The 27,818-nt window shown below is 45.0% G+C and overlaps 1 protein-coding gene across 1 annotated transcript in view; it reads right to left on the reverse strand.

Annotated features, from left to right (window-relative positions):
- Nucleotides 1–15,656: 15,656 nt before the first annotated feature.
- The window catches only part of LOC119167370 (uncharacterized), a 37,375-nt gene continuing 25,213 nt past the window's right edge, over nt 15,657–27,818 (reverse strand). The window contains exons 2-3 of the mRNA XM_037418843.2: nt 19,087–19,173; nt 15,657–18,115 (exon numbers count right to left, since the gene is read on the reverse strand). Of these exons, the coding sequence (XP_037274740.1) occupies nt 17,844–18,115; nt 19,087–19,173 (359 nt within the window). The 3' untranslated portion in view covers nt 15,657–17,843. The remainder of the gene's footprint in view (nt 18,116–19,086; nt 19,174–27,818) is intronic.

Consider the following 27,818-nt stretch of genomic DNA (forward strand, 5'->3'; position numbering starts at 1 on the left):
TGAGATCCTTATCGCCTACTATGTTTTTGCTCTCTTGCTTATTTTCTATTATTTTAATGGCTCTGAATCCTATTGCCCTTGCATTCGTCCCAAGCGGTCACAGCTGGAAGGCAGCTTTTTCCCTGGATGTTTTCCGCACGCCTGTAGTCACGTGTTACCTTCTTCGAGGCATATTGAGTTTGATAAACACGTTGCTGGCTTTCTGGCACGTGGACGGAAAGCAAATGCCTTTCGCTCAAGTGGGAACGGTTGTGCGCTCGATGGCGGTCGCCGTTCGGTTTATCGATCAGACCATGTAGAAGTTCCAAAGGAATGCGGCTCTCTCCGCTGTAAGCAAGCAAACAACGCTTGTGAGTTGAGGCTGGAGGCATTTCGAGGTGCAGAGAAGACGGGTGCAGGGTCATCATCGCGTTTAAAGACGGTTCGCACGACGAACTGCTACGCGACATTTTCGAAGATATCTCGAAGAGCATCAGCTCACTCAGAAAATGTTTCGAAAAACCGACACGACGGTACTTGAAGTATGAGAGGAGAATGAGAAATATGCTGTACGGTTATCTTTCATTCAGTGAATATTCCATTTGAGCTAGTTGCTTCATTCTTCAAATTAAAACTGGCATGCGCAATATGACAGACACACTAAGGTGGCCCGTCCGAATATGTCCTACTCTGTTCGTGTTTTAGGAGCGAAGCTCCTTAAGGCGTGGGCTGTGCGTCCCCTGTATGTAGCCACCTCTCGTTCAGTTCTAAGTATTACGCTAGCCACCGCCCGATCTAAAGGGTACAGCCATATCCATCCGTCCATCCGTCCGTCCATCCGTCCGTCCATCCGTCCATCCGTCCGTCCGCCCGTCCGTCCGCCCGTCCGTCCAGCCGTCCGTCCGTCCGTCCATCCGTCCGTCCGTCCGTCCGTCCGTCCGTCCGTCCGTCCAAAAGATGCAAGATGTTATAAACTAGACGGCGGTACGTGTAATTGATTATGAAAGATGCGAGGTGTTATAAAATAGGAATGATGCCACATATGGCGCATGTCATCGTTCGATATAGTGCGGCGACGTACGCTAGGGGGAGCGTTGCAATAAAATCGAGTGGGCAAAATGTACGGAGGATTCATGGTTTACCAGGTTTACCTCCGGAGCTTCGCCCACTCATCATCATTCACTTCGTGGATATGGCGGCAATTTTTTTTTCATTTGTCGCATACCAGTTTCCATTTGAAGTTATCTTTCTTTGTCTGCCAGAAGCACGCACGCACGCACGCACGCACACACACGCACGCACGCACACACACGCACACACACGCACACGCACACGCACACGCACACACGCACACGCGCACACGTATACAGTTTTGCAAAGCTACATTTTTGTGTAATGTTAGCTTCCCAAATATGGGCCGCAAGTGTCACGAAGCCAACCTTGTACTGCTTAGCACGCATAGGACTTCATGAATCAGATCAGGCTGTACGAATATAGCTTTTATCCGAGTTTATTTGACAAGTTATTAAAATCTGTGTGCATTGAAGTGCCTAGGGATAAATCTGTGGGGCACAAATAGCAGAAAACCCAAGTCAATGTGCAATAATGTAGCTTGAGGATGCCGGTAACATGGGGATGCCTTGAGGAGGATGTAGCTTGAGGATGCCTTGAGTATGCCTGTACAAGCAAACACGTAGAACATTTTGTAGGTATGTTGATATTGAATGGGTACCAACCCTCCCATGTGCGAGCTCTTCTGTGTATAAGTATACATACGCATGAACATACATGAAGTTGGTGTATCACTATTCACACCTCGCCTGAATAAGCTAAGCGCATATGCAGTCAGGAACATGCGTACACATACTCACTGTTCTGTGATGTACAAGAGAACCCGATGTTCTCTATTCATTTGGACCATTTTCATGTAACCTCGAGAACTCGCTCAATTTTCGTACTGTGAGCCTAAAAAATCTGTTACCTTCGGAATCAAGGGCAACGCTTTGCCCATGCTGGTGCGTAGTAACTCCGGACACCACTAATAAGCGCAAAAAATAGACCAAGCGAAGACAACTGATTGGATGTCGAGGATTGACAGCCCCATCGGTGTCTACGTGCAAGAATAAACCTAGTCATAATTTCAAAGTTCATGCCAAGAAAGACGTAGATCTATCCTTTCCGTCAGCGGCGAGTCCTTCATGTCAGCAAGCAGGCCGTGCACGTTCGTTCCTTACTATTCCCTCTCTACCGTCTTTCTCTCTTTTAGGGGCGATGCTCCTTATAACGGCACCCTTTCGTCCCCCGTAGCCGTTGTAGTGTGTAACAAGTATAACATTTTGACCTCCAAGGTGGTGCTGGTGAGAGATTTCTTCTGTGCATTGTTGAACAATAAAAAATAGTGCTCAATGTACATGCCAATGGCTGCTAATGGGGAATGAGAAACAGGAGCATTCGGCTTTTAGTTAAAGCGCATGCTGCGATTCCCATTAGCAGCCATTGGCATGTACATTGAGCACTATCTGACAAGAAAGGATTGCTACGTTATTCTCGCTGGGTGTAACCTCCTTAGTTTTAGAAAGGTTTAGCGAGCGTTGAGCCGCAGTGCCATGAGTACAATGAACTGATATATACCATGAATTAACTCGAGGTGGTTAAAGGTGGGAAGTAGATACGAAACGCAAGCCATAAGAAAGTAAAAGCCGAATTCTCCTGTCCCTCATTTCCCATTAACAGCCATTGGCATGCACATTGAGCACTATCTGACAGGAAAAGGTTGCTACGTTATACTCGCCGGGCGTAACCTCCTTGGTTTTTAGAAAGGTTTAGCGACTGTTGGGCCGCAGTGCCATGAATACAGTGAACTAGTATCATGAACTCGACGTGGTTAAAGGTGGGAAGTAGACCCGAAGCGCAAGCCGTAAGAAAGTGTGCGTGTGCCACCTCTCGTTTAGTCTTTGAAATGTCCACTGGATGGCGGTGCTTCTATAAGGGGAATATATGATGAAAAGATGCAAGATACTTGGAGTGTTGAATAGATGGACGAACGGACACACAGACTTATGCGAGGATGGACGCATGAACCGAAGCAGGGGCGGATACATGGACGAACACAGGGATGGACGCACGAACAGACGCACGCATGGATGGGTGGATGGACGAATGGACGGTCACACAGACGGACGCATGGACGGACGGAATCAAGAACGAATGGACGGACGAATGCTTCACCCCACTCTCCATCATTCACTCCGTCGATATGCTGCCATTTTTTTTATTCACAATTCCCTTTCCCCTTGCCGCATACCCCGGTTAAAGAGTACACCAATGTGAGATGCAGCCACGGAGGGCTTCCTCTTTCTGAGTAATTTTACAGACTTTACAGCACAAAAAAAAAGACAGATTACATGCTGAAGCAGAATGGTGTGTTGGGCAAGATGGGGGATGTTCATCGTAAAGTACTTGACCACGTAGTGGGCTAGATACGAACAGAAGAGCTGTGTCCTTTTCTTCTGGCCGCAACTAACCCATGGCGCTGTCAATTATTTTACAAAAGACAGCGGGCCATTGAAAAAAGGACACAGACGGCAGCGCTGAATTACAACAAGCTTTGCTTGACACAATCGCATGGTGGAACTAGCACAGTATCTAACAAAAGACAAAGAATAATGGACGATAAAAATGGTAAATGACTCAGTCCTACACAAGGAGGATTAAAAAAAATTAAATCCTCCTTGGTCCTGCATCATCGTAACCATCACAGCACGCCATGAACATCACGTCAACTTCTTTGTCAACTCGTCAATCAACTTCTTTGTCCAATAAAGCGCAAAGGTGAATTATGCCGTACTAGCTCGCCCAAGTAACCACTTCAGATAGTGTTAATGCTGTCACAAAGTATCACTGTATCGCTCATGCACAAAGATTTACACTTCTTTCAACAGCCGATTCAAGGCCGAATGAAATGTTCCGATCTATAACAGCTGAATTGAAATGTTACTCCCAAATAACGACGATAGTTTGCTGTATACATTCTAGCCGCAATATATATTTGGGCTATTTCATTGGCATGAGCACACTGACAAAAAAATGTAGGAGTAATTATCAGTAGCTTGAAACTGAATTTTTCCCACTTTCAGTGGACTTGGCGCTTTTATAAAAAAATAATAACGAAACAGTTTCCTCTTGGCGACGTACATTCGATAAAGGAGGATGGTTATGTTACATTTTTCGCTATGGCGTCGTAATTTGGTGCCTAATAAGACTTTTTCCAGCATATTTCTTCAGATTAACACGACGGGCGTGTAATGTGTGTGCCTGTTCAATGGTAGTGACTTCTGAAGAGAACGGAGAGAACGAATCAGAGTTAAAAAATCAGGCATATGTGGCACCATGTTAGTTAGTATCATGACATTTAAAACACTGTTAATTACGATTGTGCTAATTACTACATGACTCATTAGGATCATATAAATTAAGTGTGTGCTAATTGGGACCTAGCAAATAATCTAGGTGGGCCACGAGCTCCACTTTTAGTCCAGCATTGCGCCAGTAATGCAAGCAGCCCACATTTTTATGATGATGATCATGACCATCACGATCATCATCATGATCCCATATTGATGGTGCTCACCCACAAAGGGGGATGGGCCATGAGATGGGTGACCGGATGCCTAATGTACAGGTCTGGGAAAGCAAACCAAACTGGGAAATTTCTTTAAAAAATAAAACGTCGAAGTAAAGAGTGTGGTTAACGAGCCAGTGGTCGACCACCGGAGCTTCCTGACATAAATAATGATGTACTTCAAATCAACGATACGAATAGATAAAAATAGACTGACACGGTAATGCTTTCGTACGTGTAGAACACTTCAGGGGCCCGGGCAGCCGTATGCTGTAATATGTTTCGCTCGCTTGGCGCAGCGCAGGCAGAATTAGGCAATAAAATAGAAAAAAGAGAGGAAACAAGCGATAAATAGAGAACAAAAGAAAGTGCAGTTAAGTATAGGATCAACAAAGAGAAGAGAATAAATTAAGCGAGAAGATGAAATAATTGAAAATAAAAGAAGAAAGGCAGCAAGACGCGGAAAAAGAAAAAAAAAGCGAAAAAAAGAGTAAGAAAAAGAGGCAAGGAGAAAACAAAGTACCGAAAAAAAAAAGAAAATCATGATGATGCTCCTGGTGGATGATTGGCACTCACCTACTCAGGGGGATGGGCCAAGAATCGGGCAGATCACAGAGTCTGGATATATTATTTTTTAAATGCTGATAGAGGTTACAGATGCAATTGTGATGAAGCGTTTATTGTGATGAATCATTATTTTATCCTGCACTATGTAGAAACATAGCAGGCTGCCGAGCTCCGCAAAGCAAATCCGTCACGCTTAGCACACTTTTGCTTTCTTTCAGGATAAACTTGTGGCCAACGGTCAAGACACATCCTTTCCTTGCGAGAAGCGATGATTCGTGATTGGCTCAAAAAATTGTATAAGATGTGTGTTAATGAAACATTTCAGTTCATTGCTGAAAGCATAGTGACTCCGATGTTTTTCTCTCCAACTGCTCCCACTAGTTCGTCCAATTTTTTCTCAAGAATATATATATATATATATATATATATATATATATATATATATATATATATATATATATATATATATATATATATATATATATATATATATATATATATATATATATATATGCTAAGCTACACGATTTTGGGCTATCCCCTAGGGGGGCTGTGAGCAAAAAAAGTTCACAAGAAATCCACGAGGGGAATGACGTCGAGTGGAGCGAACAGCATGGGCGCATCCACGGATCGACGAACTGATGGACGCTTCGCCCCACTCATCACCTTTCAATCCGTGGATATGCTGTGACACCGTTGTTATTGACAAGCAATCCAAAGCAAATGACTACTACGACAACTATGACGACTACTATCACACGAGATATACGACCCCGATGTGGTCTTTGCCTCTGAAATTCAGGATATAGTACTTCTACATCTACATCTGCATGCATCTTCTCGGAGTGGTGTGTAACTGTATGAACAAAGAACAAAAATAGAACGAAAGAATGATTGCGGCCTATTGAAAAATGGTGTCATAGAAAAATTTTCATTTCTTCATGTTTTGCACACTACAAAACCTCAAATAAAAGCCATACGAGACGTCTAAAACACTCCTTCAATAGCTTAAAGAAAACAGATCCGATAAATAATTCAATGATACATGCTCACAAAAATATCAAACGCGACTATTGCATTTTTAGAGGCTTTGCGCAGTTGGAAATTAAAACATCGTGCACGACTAGACGTCTATTTGAAAGAACAATTTAACTGTTCTGACAGCCGCTATCACCGTGTCCTTTGTTTCCGGGACGGCTTAAAGCGCTCCCATGGTAGAGTACCCTGTACTCTGAATTGTTACCCACTTTTTCTACCCCCACCCCCACCCGTCACGCGTTAGTTTTGGTCCCCAAGGTCTTTCCATAAGAATACCAAGTGCTCAAAATCGTTAACCCTTTATAATATTTAAACAACAGAAGGAGTGGTAGCACTCTTCGCCATCGGCGACCAGATCAGTGTAGGCTCCGGCTACGCCGAAAGACGCGGCCTCACCAGGCGTGAGGTCCACGGGATGGCTTTATGCTCTCCAATAGTAGAGTACCAGGTACTCAACATCGTTAGTCACTTTTAAATGCGAAACATTTCTCAGTGAACTTCGGCGACTTTCAGCGTATCTATCTATCTATCTATCTATCTATCTATCTATCTATCTATCTATCTATCTATCTATCTATCTATCTATCTATCTATCTATCTATCTATCTATCTATCTATCTATCTATCTATCTATCTATCTATCTATCTATCTATCTATCTATCTATCTATCTATCTATCTATCTATCTATCTATCTATCTATCTATCTATCTATCTATCTATCTATCTATCTATCTATCTATCTATCTATCTATCTATCTATCTATCTATCTATCTATCTATCTATCTATCTATCTATCTATCTATCTATCTAGCCGCCTATGACTTTTAGCTCTCCTGGCCGTTTCGATAATGGTATCGATACCAAACTTGGTATGACATATCATCCCTGTATGAAGAAGATATTTCGCTAGTCATAACATGAAAATCGTGACATGTCTGTCATGAATGTCATGATTTGCATTTCATGGTCTTGCGGCTTTTGCGATGGTTTTGTTCACATGGCATGTTGCAAAACTGGTATCGTATGGCATGATTGCATGGCGCACACAAGCGACAGACCCAAACATGAAAATCATGACATGCGTGTCAAGTAACAACATGATTACATTCCACGCTCATGATGCGCTGGTGGCCGTTTCGCCAGCTTCACTTATATCAAATCTGGTTTCATGGGACGTGAATGAATGACGAAGGTATGATACTGGTGCAAACATGATAAACATGAGATGCGTGTCATGTAACAACATGACTACATGGTACGCTTATGATGCGCTCACGGCCGTTTCACTAGCTTCACATGTACCGAATTGGGTATTACATGATGCGAACAGAGGACATTGGTAAATTAGACATCTAAACAAGATAATCACATGCAACATGACTACAAGCCACACAGACGATGCCCTCGCGGCCGTTTCGCTAGCTTCACATGTACCGAATTGGGTATTACATGATGCGAACAGAGGACATTGGTAAATTAGACATCTAAACAAGATAATCACATGCAACATGACTACAAGCCACACAGACGATGCCCTCGCGGCCGTTTCGCTAGCTTCACATGTACCGAATTGGGTATTACATGATGCGAACAGAGGACATTGGTAAATTAGACATCTAAACAAGATAATCACATGCAACATGACTACAAGCCACACAGACGATGCCCTCGCGGCCGTTTCACTAGCTTCACATGTACCGAATTGGGTATTACATGATGCGAACAGAGGACATTGGTAAATTAGACATCTAAACAAGATAATCACATGCAACATGACTACAAGCCACACAGACGATGCCCTCGCGGCCGTTTCGCTAGCTTCACATGTACCGAATTGGGTATTACATGATGCGAACAGAGGACATTGGTAAATTAGACATCTAAACAAGATAATCACATGCAACATGACTACAAGCCACACAGACGATGCCCTCGCGGCCGTTTCGCTAGCTTCACATGTACCGAATTGGGTATTACATGATGCGAACAGAGGACATTGGTAAATTAGACATCTAAACAAGATAATCACATGCAACATGACTACAAGCCACACAGACGATGCCCTCGCGGCCGTTTCGCTAGCTTCACATGTACCGAATTGGGTATTACATGATGCGAACAGAGGACATTGGTAAATTAGACATCTAAACAAGATAATCACATGCAACATGACTACAAGCCACACAGACGATGCCCTCGCGGCCGTTTCACTAGCTTCACATGTACCGAATTGGGTATTACATGATGCGAACAGAGGACATTGGTAAATTAGACATCTAAACAAGATAATCACATGCAACATGACTACAAGCCACACAGACGATGCCCTCGCGGCCGTTTCGCTAGCTTCACATGTACCGAATTGGGTATTACATGATGCGAACAGAGGACATTGGTAAATTAGACATCTAAACAAGATAATCACATGCAACATGACTACAAGCCACACAGACGATGCCCTCGCGGCCGTTTCGCTAGCTTCACATGTACCGAATTGGGTATTACATGATGCGAACAGAGGACATTGGTAAATTAGACATCTAAACAAGATAATCACATGCAACATGACTACAAGCCACACAGACGATGCCCTCGCGGCCGTTTCACTAGCTTCACATGTACCGAATTGGGTATTACATGATGCGAACAGAGGACATTGGTAAATTAGACATCTAAACAAGATAATCACATGCAACATGACTACAAGCCACACAGACGATGCCCTCGCGGCCGTTTCGCTAGCTTCACATGTACCGAATTGGGTATTACATGATGCGAACAGAGGACATTGGTAAATTAGACATCTAAACAAGATAATCACATGCAACATGACTACAAGCCACACAGACGATGCCCTCGCGGCCGTTTCACTAGCTTCACATGTACCGAATTGGGTATTACATGATGCGAACAGAGGACATTGGTAAATTAGACATCTAAACAAGATAATCACATGCAACATGACTACAAGCCACACAGACGATGCCCTCGCGGCCGTTTCGCTAGCTTCACATGTACCGAATTGGGTATTACATGATGCGAACAGAGGACATTGGTAAATTAGACATCTAAACAAGATAATCACATGCAACATGACTACAAGCCACACAGACGATGCCCTCGCGGCCGTTTCGCTAGCTTCACATGTACCGAATTGGGTATTACATGATGCGAACAGAGGACATTGGTAAATTAGACATCTAAACAAGATAATCACATGCAACATGACTACAAGCCACACAGACGATGCCCTCGCGGCCGTTTCACTAGCTTCACATGTACCGAATTGGGTATTACATGATGCGAACAGAGGACATTGGTAAATTAGACATCTAAACAAGATAATCACATGCAACATGACTACAAGCCACACAGACGATGCCCTCGCGGCCGTTTCGCTAGCTTCATGTATACCAAATTTGGTGTTACGTGACGTCAATGGATGGCGAAATGTGTGACTGGTGCAAACATGATAAATCTGACTCGCAGGTCATGTAAGAACATGATAACATACCACTCTCATAGCACGCTCACAGGTGTTTTTCTAGCTCCACATATACTAAATTTGGTATCACGTGACGTGAATAGATGACGAAGGTAAACGAGACATCCAAACATGATAATCATGACACGGAAGTCACATACGGCTTTATTTACCTCCACCTCGTAACGTTATGCGGATTTTAAAGTGACATATTCACATTTCTGATTCGTGCTTCGCAGATCATCAATTCCCACTCTACGTGGGATCTGCCAATTTTTTTCTAAACACTCGCATTGGCGGTAGGCTGATGGGCATGCGTGCAATTGTGAGGCCCACGGGACAGCTCTCTGCTCTCTCCCTTAGTAGAGTACCAAGTAGTCAAAATCATTAACCACTTTATCGGAACACGCCTCTGATTAACGTTTTTAGATGTTGCGTCTGATGCAGTGAGTCATTCCAGTTTGGAATGCTGGGTTAACTGAGATGGATTATTACTCTCCGAGAACCGAGTATTTATAGTGCTCCAAAGCGTTCTAAATTTATTCCAAACACGCCCCTTGTTCTGTAAGACTCTGTGGCACGGCTTAAGGCGCTCCGTGGTAGAGTACAACTACCCTGAACTGTTAACCACTTTCTCTAAACACACTTTGCGTGCAGTTGTGCAATTTCGCGACGGCTCACTGCTATTTCATATATATTTAAATTTTAAATCGTCCACCATTTTAAAGCGAGGTCTTTAATTGGTTCATCAAAAGCGAAATCCAGTCGTCAGCATTCGGTGGCGTCGGTGACAAATGTCACCGACGCCACAGGAAACGGGACTGATCCCTCTTTTTTGGAATCTGCATAACAGGAAAGAAAGCGTGTCCTCGCAGAGGTAGTTGAGGGTTCATAGTGCATTGTTTCGCCAAAAGGGTGAAGGAATCAATGCTACAGCAAGAAATTGCAAAGTCTTGCGAAGAATGACCAGCAGCTACAACTTGCAGCACACGCCTCGAGCAGAGAGAACACACAAAATGAGCACACACAGGCCTAGCGGACAAACAACTGTCTCAAGTGCTACTTCGTTTGTAAGGAAGTAGCACTCGCTCCTTTTTTTTTTAATGTGGCCACGGAAGCAAGAAAAGTGACCTTCATGCTCCCTTTAACCACTCTAGCTTCTAAGGGAACTTAGCGGTGGAAGCATGAGATGTACAAAGCGCCCGAATCCGAGTTAAGCGCCCACGCGAGTAAGCCACCGTGCTAGAGAACATCACTTTGACCACGCCATGAAGCCACGAGAATGAACACTGGCGTCGCTGCGGTCTCTCATTTGCCATTAGCAGCCACCGGCATGTACATTGAGCACTATCTGACAAGAAAGGGTTGCTACGTTATACTCACTGGGCGTAACCTCCTTGGTTTTAAAAAGGTTTAGCGAGCGTTCGGCCGCAGTGCCATGAATACAGTGAACTAGTATATACCATGAACTCGAGGTGGTTAAAGGTGGGAAGTAGACCTGACGCGCAAGCCGTAAGAAAGTGTACGTGTGCCACCTCTAGTTTAGTTCTTGGAATGTACCCTGGATGGCGGTGCTTCTATATGGGGAATATATGATGAAAAGATGCGAGATGTTGGTACTTGGAGTGTTGAATAGATGGACGAACGGACACACAGACAGATGCATGGATGGACGCATGAACGGACGCAGGGGCGGATGCATGGACGAACGCAGGGATGGACGCACGAACAGACGCATGCACGGACGGGCGGATAGACGCATGGACGGTCACACAGATGGACGCATGGACGGACGGAAGCACGAACGAATGAACGGACGAGTGCTTCGCCCCACTCTCCATCATTCACTCTGTGGATATGCTGCCAATTTTTTTATGCGCCCGGCGTGTACGCGCTCTTTAGCGATACAATGGTGATTGCTCCTCAATTTCATGGCTTAAATCTCTCAAGGTACAAGTTGGAAGGTTTCACAACTAGTGAGAATTATCCAAGTTGTAGAAAGGGGGCATAATGTAGTGTAGCATCGACAGACATCCTTCCGAACGGAAGAGTTGCTGTGAAAATGGTGATGCAGGACAGCAAGACGCTCGTTGTTTGCATCGCGTGCACCAAGAAAGGGGTGCTAAGGAAATATGCTATGTGGCGCTAACGTGATTACAATTAGGCATAAACTCCGGGATTTAACATATGTGTGCCGAAGTATCACAAGTGAAATAAGGGTTGCTTTAATTCACTGAATGATTTATTGGGCAAGTTACGACTAGATCTATAAAAATAACCTAAAAGACTCGGCACAATTGGTCTACATCATCAACAGTACACTTTACTTGAATAGGTCTGTGATAAAAGGTCGCTTAACATATTTATAAATAAACAAAATAATGCTGCCACACACACAACGAATTCGCAAATCTTGAGATGCCCGTTCACTCAGATCATACGTGCAGATTTCTTCGCAACAGCCACCAGGCAATATATAGTTGTATAGTTTGATTTGCGTGAAATATTGGGCCGATCTACAAACGGCAATATTCACTACACGTGGAGCCCCATGATAGCAATTACTCGAAAGGAAACACCGGAAAGTCGCTATGGCGCACTCAGCGACGTGGGATAAGTAATAAATAAATATCATTCAACTCGACGAAGCGACGACTGACCTCACACGTCATGTCTAAATACAGGTAATCAACTGCAAGAAAAAAATAATTTACAAGGTGGCTACTTTAATGCAGCATGTCGCATTTCGCGCCGGTTGCCGTCGGGCCGCGCCGACGGACGCTGGTCGCGCCTGGCATCAGACTATATAGAGTACTCGCGTTTTGCTAACGTAGCGTCTCTGTGCCCATGCAGTGTGCGCGCCCGTCAACGCTACATAGGAGTATATTGGGCCCTTCATGATGCGCTCACGGCCATTCTGATAACTCCACATATACCAAACTAGGTGTTACGTGACGTCCATGGATGACGGAAGTACATGACTGGTGCAAACATGATAATCCTGACACACGTCTCATGTAAGAACATGACAACATACCACGCTTATAGCATGCTCGCGGCCGTTTTCGCTAGCTCCTCATATACTAAATTTGGTATCACGGGACGTGAATAGATGACAAAGGTAAATGACAGGTCTAAACATGATAGTCATGACACGGAGGTACTGTACGGCATCATTTACCTCCACCTGTTAACGTTGTGCTGATTTTAATGTGACATATCAACCTTTCTCATTCGTGCTTCGCATATCATCGATTTCTACGGTACGTGTGACCTGCCAATTTTTTTTTTCATGGATTAAACTGGCTGGCACCTGAAATAAAGACATTGGCAATTGTATATAACACGGTGGCACTTAGAATAAACTCACTGGCACGCGCCCTGATTGAGTTGGCGCTTGGATTAAATATGTTGGTGCTTGAATTGAATGTTTGGCACATGGCTTAAAGAGCTTGGCGCTCAGATGATTTAAATGCTGTGCAGAATATATAGGAGGGCTCTTCGAATAAAGTGAGCAGGAAAAGCTTTAGCATGCAACAAATTTCCCCGTTTCGAAGCTTGCGCCCACTCGACTGAGCGAAATGCCTGTCAGGCCTCATGTATTTTCGCCTCAATCTGATATGCATGCGGCCGCCGCCGCCGCCTGTAGTTGCAAAAGTGACTGGAAGGAATAAAAAGATATTCGAGGTTAATATAAGCCGGCCTAAGACATGTTCTGAGTGCAAATGTTGCTTTTATTTACAAATAATGTGTGATTTTGCGCAAAATAGGGAGTCTTTGGCTTCCCTTTTTTCTTTCTTTTTTTTTTTAGTCCACGATCTGCGATAGCATCACAGTGCTATAACTTATATCATACGTATGCTCTTTTGTTTGTAATTCCCGCTGAAGTCATTTTGTTATCCGGGGCAGTCGTACTCACCTGAACTGCTGTTACTATAGGCACCGTCCGCTGACCAGAGGGAGCTGCGTTGCTGGCACTTGCCCATCCTAAGTCAACGCCTCCTAGAAGAACTGTGCCTGGAACGTCGTTCTCATTTCAATTGGGAGCCTCCTGCCAGCAGGCGATCTCGGAGGCCATGCCTCATGCCTTGTGTTGCGACCGGCCGCCTCGTGAGAGCGCTCACCTCCGTACCGCTCAGTCACGTGACATTACCGTAACGTTGTCACGTGACATGACGGCTGCTCGGAGGCAACTGTGAGAGCATTGCTGTGTTCGCAGGAGCGGTCGTCAGAGACGCTTGCGTTCGTAGCGAAGGAGGAGGGTGAAATCAAAGGGTTGGGCAACGCGTTCGCGCCTCACGTTACAGGCATAATTTTTTTAGGAGGCATTGCCTAAGTTCACTGACGTTGGTCGTGGGGGGCACGCAAAAAAAGAGACGCGCGACCGCGTTCCCGTGTATCCCTGCTGCAATCCGGCCACTCACGATGGCAGGGAGACGCGGACATCGCGTTCCTTTTTGACTGACCCCAACCTGTTGTGGCGTTTTTTCTCCGCTGCGCATTGAGTTCTGGCGCTGCAGTCGCACTGGAAAACTCGACTGCACGGTGTTTATAGTATGCAATAAACTCACCTGAGTACATTTGTTTCACACGGTTCAGCGCTATGGAGTCCAGCGAGACTAACTGCAGTAAGTGCGTTGGCCCCGAGAATTAGCGAAACCATTTTTATCATCCTGAATATATTATTAAATGCGAAGCAAACTACGGTGACTTTGAGCCTATCTATCTATCTATCTATCTATCTATCTATCTATCTATCTATCTATCTATCTATCTATCTATCTATCTATCTATCTATCTATCTATCTATCTATCTATCTATCTATCTATCTATCTATCTATCTATCTATCTATCTATCTATCTATCTATCTATCTATCTATCTATCTATCTATCTATCTATCTATATGAATGTAATGATTTACTTGTCATGGTCTTCCTGCCCTTGCAGTAATTTCGTTCGCATGACATATTTCAAAGCTAGTGTGGCATGACATGACAGCATAGCAAACATAGGTGACAGGCACTAACGTGGAAATCATGACATTCATGTCACAGGAGTCACTACACGCCACGCTCGTGGTGCGCTCGCGCTCGTTTCGCTTGCTTCACATATACCAAATTTGGTATTACGTGACGTCAATGGACAACGAAGGTAAACAATACGTCCAAACAAGATTATCTTTAAATGCGCGTAACGTAAAACATGACTACATGCTACGCGCATAGCATGCTCGTGGCTGTTTCGCTAGCTCCACATATTCTAAATTTGGTATTACATGTCGTGAACAGAGGACGAAGGTAAATGACACGTCCAAACATGATAATCATGGCACAGAAGTCATGTTCGGCATAATTTACGTCCACCCTGTAATGTTGTGCTAGTTTTAAAGTGACATATTATTGTTCTTTCTCATTCGTGCTTCACGTATCATCGATTCCCACGGTACGTGAAATCTGCAACTTTTTTTTTTCTTTTCGTTTTCAGGCTGTGTAGGAAAAGGAAGATGCTTAGTTCCGTGCAAATAAATAAAACACCTTTATTTGGATGTTATTGCATGTCCGGGTCACTTAGCGTCTCGCTTATCGACTAAGCGCGCCATGCTCAAATCAGCCAATGGCTGATGCAACGGCCGTGACGAATGATTTTTTTACCTTGTTCCGTCGTTTGTCGAGAGAAAAGAAAGTGATTTTTGGCTAATTTACAAAATTTATTGTGAATTTCAGGCCACGTGCTGCACTATAATATTTGGTTTGCGTGTTCTCAGGAGGAGTCTCCGCTACCAATCAGCAGCATTTTCTGACCTTGTTCCAAGACTCTTGCAGGGCCCCTTTAAATGTAAATTCAGCTCGAGCGGAGATAACGAGCTTCGATCAGAGATGGTGATCACGTGCTGAAATCGGCTGACGTGTGAAAATGACTAAAAGTGGAGGTCATGAGAAATGTAGAGCCAAGGCCGATGAGTATGTTTAAATCTTTTAATGAATACATCAAAAAAGGTACTTTGGCATTTGAAAATGTACTAACAGCATTCATTAGCGCTTTTGACGCGTCTTGCGCTGTTCTGTTGTTTCATTTAAGGCACGAATGCAGTGCCTGGGTTTAAAAAAAAACACACAATTGCAGACTATCAGTGTTCATGTTTTTAACGCGTAAAGCAGCCGTGACTATGCTCCACATCAGGCATCGCACAACGGATCTCGCAAGTCTCGACACAAACAGAGTCGTTGTCAAACCGCAGCGGCAGATTTCGATGTCAAACACAGATGCCAACCTACACAGCGCGTCATTTTGATGTGACGAGGCTGATTTTCAAAAGCACGAAACATGTGCTGCTTTCATATGAAGATCTTACGCGTAAGCGATAGAATGGAGTAACTTGTGGCCTTTGACTGGCTAATAAATTTTTGGCGAAGCAGTTGTGAGGGCCCTACTTTCAGATTAGGCTGAAGCTGCTCAAAGTTTCTTCAAATTGGACGGTTGAAGGCTACGTGCATAGGGTAAACATCAGCCCACAAATCTCAACATCACTTCGAAAATCTCGTGCAATGCTTTGGTTCGCTGATTAATCCTTATTTCGAAAAGCCACAGAACTGCCACTTGTACAGTGCTTCCACATCATTGTCGAGCCAGGGTGTCGGGTGAACACGAAATACTTACGGTAGAGCTTTGCATGGTGAGCATTTGTACACAACGCTGATATAACCCACAATAAAATATAGTTGCATGTTATGAAATTTCTTCTCCATGCAGAACCTTCGGAACAAGACTTGTGAAACAACGTAAATTGTAGTGCCTATAAGTGATAGTGCAACTGATTGTTCTGCAGGCATTTTAAAACGTACATTAGTGTTTTAAATGACGTCTGTAGCATGATATATGAAGTGTAAACATTTTCTTGGCAAATGCTCTGATGCGTTCATCGCCCTCAGCGGTGGGCATAGTGCTCATCGTGCAGTTATAATACTAGCACAGATGACCAGCACACACGTGAGCAATTACCGACAGGAGTTTCGGGTCTCGCTGCTGCACCCAATTATACGAAGTGGACTCAAAAATAAGCAGCCATTGTGTGTAGCGTGTACTTGTCAAGTTCGTTGAATCCACATCTAAAGCGGCTTTAGTAACGTGCACATAGAAGCCGTGTCTCGTTCATTTCGCTGCCTGTATTTCCTCTTTAATGCGCTTACATGCAGATGCACACAAGGTGAAATCTGGCGTGAGATTTCGTGTTTCGTGCAAAGGGCACTCTCTGTTTTGTTTTTTACGCAAAACGATGACGAAGTGTCATTTATGTGAATTGAGCATTTACATGCCATGTACCATTAAGTGAAGTCGCCAAGTGTACCGCGTCGACCGCGCATGAGTCCCATCTGACTGCCTCAGGAATGTACAATGTTTTTAATGAAGATGGAAGGTGGAGCAACCAGCGTCCCGCGCCGGCTGCCACCCATTGGTGTGCAGCGCGTACGATACCCAAATCGTTCTGGTTGGAAACATCTTCAAGGGTGTGGCCAAGATGAGCACGGGCCTTGGTCATAACTGACCTATCCTCTACACGTACTGACACTCAAGTAGGGAGGTATTTTCCACGTCAGTTACGGTAAACTATTTAGATACGAGTAGTAATTCGCGGTTTGAACGACCACACCCGGACGATGCTTTAACGAGACGTTGGGGCACTTCAGCTTAAGCTAGACAAACGGCAATGCTGTTTTGTCCAGGCGAAAGTATCGAGCATTTCTCGCTTTCAGGGATTTCTAGAAAAAAAAAGCCTACTCTCGATTAGAAAAAAACACACAAAAAACAGCCAAGTATATGAGAGAGATCTCGCACTCGGGGAACATTGCGTAAAGTGTACCTTAAGCTGTCGCGTTTCGTTTCGCTACATTCTTTCATGACCAGCTGCGTTCAAGTCATCGATAGGGACATGTCTAGCACACCCGGCTTGGTTCCTTGCGCCGATACCTTACATGGTGACGATCAGCTGAGCGAGCGCTTCACGAATGCATCAACGCCGTAACTCTGCCGAGACTATTAAAACGACGCAGGTCCACAAGCCATTGCTCACTGAATCGAGGCACAGCTGCGCCTACCAGTCCAATGTCAAAACACATGAATAACAGGCTCGCACTGCACAACTCCGCTGTCTCATGGGTCGAAGCTGTTCTCGGCATCGTTCTGGTAGTCGAAAGGCATGCTTTCCACTTCCGGGTTGCCGGCTGTCGTGCCAAAGGGTCCCTTGGTTCCGGGACAGTCGCAGACGGGACAGCCGGCCGAGTTGCGCTGCTTGGTGCACGGTGCCTCGCAACTCTTGAGCTCCCTGCAGGGCAGGCAGCGGCACATCCGGCAACCGGTGGCCATTTGGATGGAGGTACATCCGAAGCCTTCCTTTGGCACGCAAGGCTTGTCGTCACAGGGCACTGCATGGAGGTTAACGATATTGTAGACATTGTTAGCCTAGTCAGTGGGTGTTTAATTACGTTGCAGTACAGCAGATGCACCAACTGGTATGCGCCTATGAAAGAGGACGAAAAATACCCGCGTTGTGATAGCGCGAGAGCCTGTGCCGCCTGTGCCAGCCTTGCATTGTTTTACCGTATGGTACATCCTCGTTACGACCTCACAACATCAACAAACCTCATCCCACTTGGTGAAGGTGCTGCTTCACTACAATGTTATAAGCAACCCGACTCAGTCGGGAGAGAGAGTGAAAATTTGTTTGAGAGAAAATGTGAAAGGGGGATTTTAGAGTTTCTATGGTTGGGGCCCTATGTCCAGGGTTGCGCTAGCCTTAGCCGCCCGGCGGACTTGATCCAGGAATGCGAGCTGCACTCCCTGGTCCGAGCTGGCGACGTGTACTTCCCACTACTCTCCATACTAGGTGTTAGAGGTTTGCTGAGTGGTACGGTGGTAGGCCGACTATCTACCAGATATCATAGAAGTGCGTTCACGAACCAAGTGACTTATGCAATTTTCTCGGCAAACCTCAGTCGGGAGTAATTAGCTGAATTCTTGGTTAATAATACACTTTGTTGCACACCATGCACTTTGCACACGATCAGTCGCTCACCACGCACCAAATCAGCTCTCAGGCTACTGAGGAATAGTCACGCTATGGTCATATCTAACGTATCCATACAATAATGAATCTAACCAAATCAATAGTGTCCTCCATGTTGTCTTCTAAGGTAAGATTTTCATTTTGAGTGATTGATACAACGGTTGAAGGACCTGTTTATCCCGATTTACTGACCGCTATATCGGTGAATACTTCCATGATTTATTTATTCATCAACATCATAGGCATCTATCCCCGTAACAATTCACTAACATCGCAGCAGCTAGTTGTAGGCGAAATGATCGGTAATTCATATCAGGCAAATATACTGACCGCATTTGCAGATGGGACAGTTGTCCGGGTGCTTCACCACTTTGCACGTGTATCCAATGCCGCAATTCGGAATGGGTGGGCAAGAGTCTGCGCACAAAGCAAAATACCAAAATTCGTCAGGCTTAGTAACTCAATTCCAACAAGTGTCATTTGGTATTGCTTATTGCCTAACGATTGCTTATTGTTTCGCAGCTGTGATATGTGATCCCGATAGAGCAAGAGGGAGAAAAAAATAAAGGAATAGACAGGGAGGTTAACCTAGAAGAACCAGTTTGCTACCCTGTACAGGGGTGGGAAAATAAGAGTCGGAAAGAGGATAGAAATAGATACAATAAGTTAAGGGGAAAAGTGCACATGCACACACACACGTCGGACGTTTCGATCCCAGTCGTTTTGAGAGACCGATTGAACGCAGCAAGTGCTGGCGCGCCTCCACAGCTTTCTTCTGTGACATAAAGTCCTTTCGGTGGCGCAGGATTCTTTCTTCCGAAAGAGTCTCGTTGCCCAGTTGGTGTAGTGCATTGTAGAGCTACAAATGCCCGCAATACTGTCCCTGCGAGCAGTACGGCGGGCATTCGCACAGAACATGCCGAGTTGTTTCGTCACTGCTGCAATGGCCACGTGCTGCAGTGTCGGCCGTTTCTATGCAGAACGCGTATACGCATCGGTAAATGCGACACCCAAACACAACCTGCACAGCATAGTATGATTGATATGTGGGGTTGAACGTCCCAAAACCATCATATGATTATGAGAGACTCCGTAGTGGAGGGCTCGGGAAATTACGACTACCTGGGTTTCTTTAACGTGCACCCAAATCTGAGCACACGGGCCTACAACATTTCCACCTCCATCGGAAATGCAGCCGCCGCAGCCGGGATTCGATCCCACGACCTGCGGGTCAGCAGCCGAGTACCTTACCCACTAGACGAGCGCGGCGGGGCTGCACAGCATAGTAGCGTCTCCTCGGCGAAGTTCTGGGGGAATTTGAAGACCGAGAGTCGGGTCAGTGGTATGTAATCGTGCGTGCGTGAAATGTGGCTCGTTCCGTTGCGACTTGGTGCGCTCGCGAGCAATCATGCGGAGCTTCCGTGCAGCGTCAGCTCTGGAGAGAGGAATCGATATTGTGATTGCATCCTGTCGAAGTAACCAGCCTAGAGTGTGTCAGGCAAATTTCAACGCATTGAGCTTTCGTTACGATCGTCTCCACTCTCGTGCACGCTGTTTCGATATGCTGTGTGCAACATTCATATAATCGCCTCGTTGCCCTATACGACGAGCAGCAGTGTACGGAAGTGCACGTCAAGCCCAACGCAGCAGCTTAGCGTTACCTCGTATGAAAAAACTCCTTCCGTGCAGTCGAACAAACCAACACCGTGATTTTCAACTACTAAAGTTCAATGCAGAACACTGACATCGGAATAGCATTTAGTCAGTCCTAGCGAACTGTTGTTCTTGGTCTCTGCAATGATCACCTTGCTAGGCCATCTTGCATTAAATATTTAATACACCTCCGTACATTTCACTTCACTTTATCTGTTCTTTTTTCTACTCTATATGAAAACTGTCATACAATACGCTACATAAGTATTCTGCGACACACCAGTTACTCTTTCTTGCTTTTCTTTGTGTCTTTTTTAGAATTTGGTATATTGATACGTGAATTTCCTCTGAAGTTCTTCTATCAAGTACCGCGCTCACTTTGCTTTATTTCAACAACGTAAGCACATACATTAACTCGCCTCCTCCAAACGTATTATCTCGTTCGATCCATTTCTTTTAAGTCGCCAGCACGTTCATATCCTTTGCTTTACCTACGGCCGTGGGGTAGGTAAGGTAAAGGACAGAACGGCGCAATCTCTTATTTGATCGCCGAAACGTCCTTAGTTTGACCTCAGACCCGCATAGTCCCAACGCCCTTGTATTCCGCGCATTATCGCTAAATGTAACCGGCGTACACATTTCTAGTGCGCAGTCACATCTCGTACCATACGGGGAAAACCCAACGTGCGACTACTGCGCTAAAAAAAAAAAACACTGCAATAAAGAGACATCTTTTTATTTTCGTCTTTTCAGAGAAGACAGCAGCAAAACGCAAGCGTTGAGTCTTAAAAAGAAGCGGGAAAAAGAATATCAGCGTGAGACGAGTGGGTTATCAGTCGCTGTCTAAAAGAGCAGTGCAATCTAGGAAAACGAATAAATGAAGATCTGGCGAACGGGGAAGCAACCATGGTTGTAGAGGTAGTGACGTCAAAGAGGCAACAAAACAAAACAAACTAAACAAAACAAAGCAACGAGTGAAGAAAATGCTCGGCCATTTACGGCGTGGCAACAGGCTGGCTCCGGGAGTACAGAGACGGTGATTATGTGTTGCGGGAAGCGCGTTACATTGGTCTGACTGAGACGGCTCACCGGATATCCCATCACGTGTGGCGCGATAAAGCAAGCCTACGAGCACCGCACTCCCGCCTATGCGAAGAAAACGCGAGAAACAGGCGCCACTTTGTTCACGCGTTTACGTTAAACGAAGATCAATCGACGTGCCGAAACGTACAGATAGTTCACAAACAGCCGAGGAAAGCATGAACTGATTGATTGATATATAAACCACCATACGATTATGAGAGACGTCGTAGTGTAGGGCTTCGGAAATTTTGACCACCTGGGAGTTTTTAACGCACACCCAAATATGAGAACATGGGCCTACAGAATTTTCGTCACCATTGAATGTGCAGCCGCTGCAGCCGGGATTCGATTCCGTGACCTGCGGGTCAGCAGCCGAGCCAAGAGGAGCGACTTGCCTGTGAAGATTACTGCGTTGCTGATGTTTCGTTGTAGCTTGCAATTGTTGAGGGGATATTGAGTTGCAGGCACCACCAGTGTCAACCGCCTCTCACTATTAAGTGTCTTGGAAGATAGCAGAACAGCCTTTTGATTAACTGAAATTTGCAAATAAGGATGTAAGGGCACTTTCTCTCCACAGACAGGTTTTAAGGGGCGATGTTCTAGCTGAAACACCCTGTGAAAGTTAAGGGGGTTTTGGGTTTTTGAAACAGCCTTGGCTCATACAACACCGAACTAAAGAGACTGCCCGATTAAAAATTTTTCGGCTTGTAGGTGAGCTTGCATTGAAAGATATGTGCCTTTTAGGACTCTTTACAATCTTATCATGAATATAGGCCTACTTGTTTCAATGTTTATAATTTATTTACACGGAACAATAATATTCCACCGGCACTATACCGAAGGTCACTTCAAAATTACATAGCGTGAGTGCTCGTTTAGTGTGGTGCTTGTATACGCTGGGTAGCTAGAACGTGTTCGGATGGCAGTGCTCACCGCACTTCCCAATCGGGACCATGGTGGCACAGAATCGTCAAACATCTTGCATTTGAGGAGTAAACATTGAGGACCACGGGACGACTTGAAGCTCTCCCAGAGTAGAGTACCCTGTACTCTAAATCACTACCCCCTTTTCGTATCTCCCCTCCCACATCGAGTGCTTTAGGAGATTGTCCATGTGCAATTTTGTGCGCAGAACTCACAGAACGGAACGGCTTTAAACCCTCCCATAGTAGAGTACCTAGTACTCTAAATCGTTACCCACTTTATCTAACCACACAGCTTCAATGGCCTTGAGGCCCAAGGGACAGCTTTAAACTCTGCCATAGCAGAGAACCCTATACTCTAAATTGTTACCCCCTGTTTTCAAACTCCCCCCCCCCCCTCGAAGTGTTTGTGTGCACCATCGAATATACATGTTCTTTCAACGTCACCTCATATCCATGTTCATGTAAATGACGCCTGCTTTGTCATTATCGTTAATCTGTGTCGAAGAAAAAAAGGTTCTGTTGAATGTTATTGACGTTTGTGACAACAAATTTTTCTAAACCAGTGTTCGGTCCCCGGGACGGCTTTTTGATCCCTCATATTAGAGTACCTATACTAGGCGACAACTTTCTGGGGCAGCACAGCCAAAGCTACGGGGGCGGAGCTTCGGCACACGTGTTACTGCACCAAGTAATCCGCTTTCGTGCAATCTCGGTTCCGCAAGCGCATCCAACATGTACTTTTTCGCACGACCACCATGCAATAAATCTTGAATTTATTTGGGAGTAAATAAATAAATGTTCATTTTTAAAGAAAAAACAAACAAACAGGAAACTTCTTTGAGCATTGCGATTTATTTCAGAAAAAAAAGGAAAGGCATGGCTGAGCAGCTATACTGTGCTACAGAGTTTCATGCAATAATATTTAGAGGAGAATCTGGCGCTTGTGTCTACCTGGGCTCTTTCAGCGGCGCTTGTACCCTCATGGGAATAATGGAAAGTACAGGCTTCGACTCCGCTTTGGATAGATTACGTTCTTGAGATTCGCGACGCTTCTTTTTCGTGTGTAAAACAAAGTGACATGAACTTGTGTTTAATTGAAACTTGCTTTGTTTGTTTGTATGCAAAATTTATTGCAAATTTCATTGCAAAGCATGATGGCTATATGTGTCTCAGTCGCTTAGATATTTTAAATCGGTCTCTAGACGCTGAACGCTAACAGCGTTCACTTGCGGTATGCTTTTTTAATACAGCTTCTTTTTTTTAAAAAAAAAAAAACTAAGCACGCTGTTCGTATTACCACTCTCCCATGTCGGTTTACGAAACCATGCGTTTAAAGAAAAAATAATACGTTAAGTGGGTACGCCACGGCTGTCAGAAGCAACTTCCGCATTCGTGCGTTAAAGTTACGCGAGAAGCGTGACCATGGAGTTAGCATACTGTGATCCTAACTAGTAATACGTTAAGTGGATAGGCCACGGCTGTCAGAAGCAACTACCACATTCGTGCGTTTGTTTGAATATATTTGTTTGTAGTTATGCGAGAACCGTGACCACGGAGGTAGGATACTGTAATCCTCGAAAGGCTGCAGCTAGACAAGGAAGCGCCCTGTAAAGACAGGCTTGTCGAGAATCCGCTCCCATGTCATCTCGGAGCGGACAGATTAGACGCTTCGCTTCCGCAATCTTCTACGCAAAAACACGTTCTGAAACAGCCATCACAGCTGAAGAAGTGTCATCGCGTACAAGACACAGTTCGTTGAAGCGTTTCGTAACGCTTCGCCGAGTTCTCCTCGCCGGAAAGCGCAAGTCATTGTGGTTAAGGGTGACGGTTTCTTTCTTTTTCTTCGTACTCGTTGCCTTCGTAGATCGGACCACACGCGTTGTTTCGTTCGACTTCACTTGAATGAAGAATCTGTCCGGAGTGTACATTTTCGCGAGTCTAACAGCTGCGCGATCGTGAACGTGACTTCTTCATTTATTTGTTCGACAGATACTCGACTATCGGGGGCGCAGCCGGCAGTATTTTCCGAAGTAGAAATGGGGATTCAACGATAGGTGTTCGGTCATGTCGGCGTGTCATATTCACACGCAAAATTCAACATATTGTGGGGTAGTCGGGGTCTTTTGAACCTTCCGGTCCATCTAATCAAGACATTCGCTTTTACAATATTTCTAATGTTGTCTAGTGCGGACTGAATGCTGATTATTTTCTTCTGGTATCAGCTAACTAAAATATTACTAATGTTAATTAGCACCGGCTAGCGTTACCTAGAAACGCCTATGTCATCGCTAACACTTGTTAGTGTTAGCCAACCACCGGGACATGCTCGTTTAATGTTTTCTGAATCATGTTTCCCGCGTTCCAAAGGTATACCTATGTGGCCCTGGATGTATGTTGCAGCCCCACACATGCTCCATTTACACTTATTGGCGGACTATTGAACCGTATACCAACGCATTCAAAACAGATACGCTTGGCGGCACGCGTTTCGAAACTCACAGCCGACGGCGAGCCGGCTGTTGTCGGAGAAGGCGTAGACTTGATTACGCACTTAAAATAAGATGAAGTTACACTTAGCAATGCACTCAAAACGGCAGAGGGCTATATGGGGTGTTTCAGCTAACTGGCGAGACACTAAAAAGAAACAATCACTTGGTTTGAGTTGACAAACTGCATTTTGAAAGGTATAATGCCACATGTTTCACTGTCATAAGTTCATTCTTAATCAATGGGTTGCTTTGTCCGAGTTGCAGTAAGTATTATTAATTAGCATGTTAATAAATATATAATTATCTTGCAATCAACAAGCTTCAATCCTTGCTTCCATAATTCGTATTTATACAATTCCTACCTGCGTGATAACCTTATAAGATCCCCTTCTTACATTTCTTTTTGCATTAATCATGTCCATAAGGATGGAGCATTTAGCACATTGCAAGATGCTGATTTTCGTTTCCGAAATTCGTGAGCAATGCATCGGCACATCCACCACGTAATTGAATAATGTCTTGAGCTACAAGGTCACGCCCCCGGTGCACATCATGCAGGGTTTCACCAGGGACTATGCCTGGTCCTCACTGGAGACGCCGCACTACAGCATGGATCAGTAGCGGCACTATGGCCCTGGGTTTCCAACGGAAGCGGCCGTCACGTAGACGGATGCCTCGAAGAGTCTCCGCGCGTATCGCCTCGCAACGCCCTCGTACAGATCGTTCATGCGAGAAGCCGAAGAAAAGCCTTCCGGAGTCCCGCGTGCGGACGCACGTATACACGCGGCGAGATTGGCGCTGTCATCAGGCGTCTCGCGGAAACACACCTTTTGATCACCGACTCGCGCGGTGCGCGCAAAGAAAAGCGCCACCCATGCGAGGCAGCGACTAGAGAAAGGTCCTTGAACGTGACAGGAGGGTGCGATAACGGGATGCGCCGGCCTACGATGTTTATGTTTACGCAACCTCTTAAGTATAGACGTCTGCCTGTTGAAGAGGAGAGAGATCCTTGAAACTTGATGGTTCCGTCGTTTCGCCACCAAATGAACGTTTGGGCGCAACGGAGTCCTGCGGGGACTCCGGAGCCCACCTTCTCCCAACTCTTCTTTGCTATATGATCTTTTTTTTTCTTTTTTTAGGACCGAAGCTTCTTAAAGCGTGGGTCGTGCGTCTCCTGTATGCAGTAGCCACCTGTCGTTTTAGTCCTTGGAATGTCCGCTAGATGGCGGTACTTCTATACTTATTATGATATGAAAAGATGGGAGATGACGGTACATAGAATGTTCACTAGACGGACGATGGACATACAGACCGACGGACATGTGGACAGACGGACGGACGGATGGATGGACAAAAAACAGACAGACAGACAGACAGACAGACAGACAGACAGACAGACAGACAGACATACATACATACATACATACATACATACATACATACATACATACATACATACATACATACATACATACATACATACATACATACATACATACATACATACATACATACATACATACATACGTACATACATACATACATACATACATACATACATACATACATACATACATACATACATACATACATACATACATACATACATACATACCAACGAACGGATGGACAGATGGACGGGTGGACGGACGAACATGGCTAGCGGATAATTCATGGTCTGCCGACAAAACCCTCCGAGGCTTTGCCCCACTCATCATCACTCCCTCCGTGAATAAGTAGTGATTGTTTTTACATCCTCCTTGTTTACGAACTGTCATCCACGCTTTCGTTACTTCTAGCAACCACGCGCACCTTTGTCTAAACATGCAAACAAGTATCTGCATTGTCCTACTGTATATATGTTCATATCCTGTCGTCTCTTGCGCTTTCCTGTGGGCACAACTGCTGCATACTCGGTGTTCATCACTCAACTGACCGACGAGAGAGTAACAGTGAAGTCTACGAGTATTCCATTACATATTTTAGTATTTGTGTACAGAACTGAATTTTGTCTCCCGTTAAAACGATTTGGTGCCAATATTGGCGTATTGCGACATTCAGTCGCAATATGCTAATACTGACGCTATAGTTTATGGCTTCGTTTCGCAGCCATTCCCACAATGTCTCGTCGATGCTCTTGCTAGTGACGCGTCTTCCGACCGTTCACTGCCAGTGTTTGTCATTGAGTATACAGTATGCTTCCATCTGGCTCTACATTGTCATCTCCTTTTATGCCCGTCTCCACCTCCCCTGCTGCAGTGTAGGAGATCCTGAATAAGGTTGTCAATGCTTCCGTCACCAGCTCTCTCGTTCTCCCCTTCTCTCATGCAAAACCAAAATGAATGAATATGCAGGGAGCTGATTGCTTCCAATACCATCATAATCATCATCACCATCATCGTCATCATCAGCCTAACTACGCCCACTGCAGGGCGAATGCCTCTCCCATGATTCGCCAGTCAACACAATCTTGTGCTTTGTGTTGCGACGTGATACCTGCGAATTTTTTAATCTCATCGGCCCAACTAACTTTCTTTCTCCTCTTCGAGCGTCTGCCTTTTCTGGGAATCCAGTTAGTTACACCTTTAATGACCAGTGGTTATCCTGTTTACGTGCTACGTGCCCGGCCCATGTACATTTTTTCTTCTTAATGTGAACTATAATATCCTTATCCCTAGTTTGTTCTTTGACCCACTGTGCTCTCTTGTCTCTTAAGAATGCGCTATCATTTTCCTTTCCCTTACTCGCTGCCTCGTCCTCAATTTAGGCTGAACCTCCTTTGTAAGCCTCCAGGTAGGGTAGCCAAGCTTGGTTAACCTTCCTGCGTTTCCTCTCTATCTCTCTCCAGGTGGCGACCTTTCCTAAGTAGACACATTTCTTTACAACTTCCAGCGTCTCTCCACCTATCGCG

The sequence above is a fragment of the Rhipicephalus microplus genome, chromosome 6, assembly GCF_043290135.1.
Source record: "Rhipicephalus microplus isolate Deutch F79 chromosome 6, USDA_Rmic, whole genome shotgun sequence".
In the NCBI taxonomy this organism is placed as follows: Eukaryota; Metazoa; Arthropoda; class Arachnida; order Ixodida; family Ixodidae; genus Rhipicephalus; species Rhipicephalus microplus.